The following is a 3,659-nucleotide window of genomic DNA, read 5'->3' as shown; positions in this document are numbered from 1 at the left end:
GGCGTGATGGGGACAGGCGGCTTCTTTGGCCTTGGTTTTTCCACCTGGTCCATGGGGCCATCAGGCTGGAGGTCCTCAAGGAGGCCCCCCACCCCTCCTTGGGTCTGTCTTGGAGGTCTGTTCTGGGTCCCTGCTCCTGCCCGCTAAGGGGAAACGGGAAGGGGTGGCAGCTGGCCTCGGAGGAGCTTTGAAGGCACGAGGGCTTTATTCCCAGTCCCATCTGAGCCCAGGAGTAAAGCTAGAAGGATCACTGTCCCTGTTTGCCCAGGACTGGGTGGTGGGGGGAGGGTCTCCAAGTTTGGAGCCAGGATGGTTGGTCATCCTAACCACAGGGAGTGACCTCAGGGGTCCCGGTGGCCCCACCTCTCTGCCCCACCTGAGCAGCTCTTCTCCGAGGCAGGTGTCACCAGGAGGCTGTTCCAGTCATCCTGTCACCTGCAGGGCACCAGGCCCTAGTTGGCACCTTCTTGGATGACTTTCATGTCCAGTAAGAAATAGAAACTGTCTATGTATTTAAATTGTAAGGCAGTCAAAAGAAAGTGTTAGTCACTCAGTGGTGTCTGGTAGCCTGCCAGGCTCCTCCCTCTGTGGGATTCTCCAGGCAAGAGTACTAGAGTGGGTAGCCATTCCCTTCTCCATTGGATCTTCCCAGTTGAGGGATCAAACCTGGTTCTCCCACACTGCAGGCAGATTTATTGTCTGAGCCGCCAGGGAAGCCCAAGGCAGTCAAAAGCAGGTATCATTCCCCCTCCCCACCCATTTTACAGATGAGAAAACTGAGGCTCAAAGAGGCAAAGCAACTTGTCACAGCCTGACATCTCGACTCCCGGCTTTGGGGTGTTTTCCACCACTCTGAAATCTATCACATCACTGTTCAAGGCCTCATGGGTTTCCCGCCCTGGGCCATGTGGTCTCCGCCACCCCCACACAGCCTACGTCACAGCCCCGACAGTCCCCATCCGCCTCTAGTTCTTCCTCAGTAGGTGGGGGAACAGTTCTTGACCTCACCCACCAGGGCTGCAGAAAACGCAAAGGGAACTGCAGATGCAAAGTGACATGGGAATGCTTGCAGGCTTTTGACAGCCAGGGATTGAAGGGACTGCACTTCCCAGGATGTCAGCAGGTGGACAACAGCTGGGCCCTGGGATGCCCACGGGACGGACTTGAGCAGTCAGGCCCAAGAGCCCCCCTGGCCTCATCATGGCAAGGGTCCAAGCCGCAGCCTGCAGGGGTGGGGGCGGGGACCTAGGGAGTTCCAGGCAGCCAGCCGCCCCTCCACCACCGCATCGAGTCGAGAAAGAGGCCCAATTTCCAACACGCCCAAGAAAAAATATACATAAAGGTTGATGTGTTTTCAAATGGGTTTTTGCTTCACTCTTCTCTTTTCTCCCTGTGTGTATTAACCTCGGGGACCCCAGGGACGGCTCTCCTTGCCGGAGCACCTGCTGGGGTCAGGCACAGTCATTAGCTTTGCGGTCAGTGCAGAATAAACCCCAATTCCCGGTGCCGAGGAGAGAGAGAGAGAGCGCGGGTGTGCCCACGCCCGCTCCCGGGAAGCCCACCTAGTGCCTCACTCCCCCAAAGTCACGCTTTTCCTGCCTGACTGGCTCCTCCTGCTATTCCACCTCCAGCTGTGGGGGCGTCGAAGAAAAAGATGAGATCAAGTTGAGGGGAAAAATTGTCTGATTTCTCGAGCCCTTTGTTTCCCAGGCCCCTGGCAAGTGGGGCTGGCTCCAGGTAGGGGGGCTGGGAGGCCGGCCTGCTGGCTGGACTGGCCAGCCGATGGCAAGTGCCAGCAGGACCCTGGCTCTGGAGAGGGCTGCAAGAGACTGACCTGGCACAGCTCGGCTCAGACACACTGTCCTCCAACCTCTTTCTGTCTTATCAGAACCAAGCGCCTCCAGGCCTCTACACAAAGACCCAGGACCCGGCCAAAGCCCCCAACAGCCCGGACATGCTCGAGATCGAGTTCAAGAAAGGTAGGTGCCTGCCCAGTCAGGACTCCACGTGGTGGACTTTTGGGGCCCTGGCTCCTTGCCCCTCCTTGCCTGGGATCCCCCTGGGCATGAGCCTTCTGTATTCCTCCTGTGTTTCCCGGAAGCCAGGCTTCAGATGGGGTCTTCAAATGTTCCCAGCTACCCCCTCCCCAGATGGCATGATCCATGGAAGCCTTCAGATTTGGGAGGAAAACACCCCAGTGGCTGTCCCCTGGTTGGTGGACACCAGGTCTGGAGGAAGCATTCTGGCGAAGTCACTCCACTTTTCTGGGCCTCAGTTTCCTCATCTGTAAACTGGGAATAAAAGCACTCGTTGCCTCGTGTTTTCACGGTACAGAGTGAGATCTGGATGGGGTGTATCTGGTGCAGGAGTGGTCACCAAGGAGGTGCTCACCCAGTAGGACAGCCAGCCTTGGGGGTCCCCTCTGACCCCACAGCTACTCCTAAGCTAGCTGCCTGGTGCATCTCCCTACCTCCCCACCCTGGGTTCAAAGCTGCTGCCACACTCGCTTGTGTTCTGATTTCCTCCTCATCTTCTCTGCAACCAACATGAACGTTTGCTGGCCTGGCCTGAGAGCCCGGCCTTGAGCCTGGCATGAGGGACACCCTCCCCACCCCCACCTTGCCTTGGAAGACAGAGGGGAAGGCAAGACATGCTGGGTAATGGAAGGAGCAGGACCTGCTTCAGGGTGAGGGCTCAGGATGTCCAAGGAGAGGACTTTTCCAGGAGGCTGCAGAAATCGGAGAGACTTCCTGGAGGAAGTGGCGCTGGGCAGGAGCTGGAGGAGCCAAGAAGGGGGCGACTCCAGGCAGGGAGGCTGGTCCTTCCAGCCACAGGCAGGGATGGGGCCGAAGGAGAGGGACTCAGAGACAGATCCCAGCTCCCCCCTGCTAGTGTGACCTTGGGTCTCAGGCTTGTTCACCTGTAAAACAGGCCACAGAAATGATGCTCATAGGTGCTTGAGCATGGTGGTACTTTAATCATTGGCCTCCTGGTCTTTCTCAAGGGCCTGGCTGCGCCAATGGGCGTTTTCATCGTTCTGGCCCCACCTCTGCCATCAGTTCAGACACTTGAGTGTCAGGCCCCCTGGGGACCAAAAGCCCTTAAAGTCTAAGGCCCTTAAGGTCAGCTGGAGCACTGAGTCCGTCTTATGCCCACCCTCTGTGACCCAGGGCCGTGCGGATGTGGGGCCTCTGAGCATCATCTCTGAGAAGATGGGGGGTACACCCAGGCCGCACCCCACCCCCCACAGATCCCCTGGAGCCGGGGAGAGCGGTGAGGGTGGGAGGTAAGCCGGAGGCCACAGACGGTCCTGCACGCTGGACACCAGCTCTGGGCCCCTTTTCCTCTAGGAATAGATAGGCCAGCCCCAAGGGCTGAGCCCGAGAAGAAACGTGATCCATTTTAATGATTTGGGGACTGTCTAGAAAAAAAAAAAGTAGACGGAGGAACCCTCCCTGACGACTCCCCATTCACTCTCTAGTTAATTTATTTGAAGTTTTAATCTAATTATTAACTATTTTAAAGGCTAAGAGGCTTTCTCCGGCGGCGGCAGCAGCAATGTCTGCTCGTCTCTGGGGGCAGGCCTCATCCAAGGCCCTGCAAGGACGACAATAGGACCGGAGGGAGAGAATTGAGAGGGGAGAGGCGGGTGGGGGCGG

General features: G+C 57.6%; 1 protein-coding gene across 1 annotated transcript in view; it reads left to right on the top strand.

Moving 5' to 3' along the window:
• Positions 1-3,659, top strand: part of ASS1 (argininosuccinate synthase 1) — a 45,060-nt gene that overhangs the window by 19,031 nt on the left and 22,370 nt on the right. The window contains exon 8 of the mRNA XM_010856798.1: positions 1,889-1,979. Coding sequence (XP_010855100.1) covers positions 1,889-1,979 — 91 coding nt within the window. The remainder of the gene's footprint in view (positions 1-1,888; positions 1,980-3,659) is intronic.

The sequence above is a fragment of the Bison bison genome, unplaced genomic scaffold (assembly GCF_000754665.1).
Source record: "Bison bison bison isolate TAMUID 2011002044 unplaced genomic scaffold, Bison_UMD1.0 scf7180017864375, whole genome shotgun sequence".
In the NCBI taxonomy this organism is placed as follows: domain Eukaryota; kingdom Metazoa; phylum Chordata; class Mammalia; order Artiodactyla; family Bovidae; genus Bison; species Bison bison.
The sequence above is the reverse complement of the archived record's forward strand: the minus strand, read 5'-3'. Positions and strand labels throughout refer to the sequence as shown.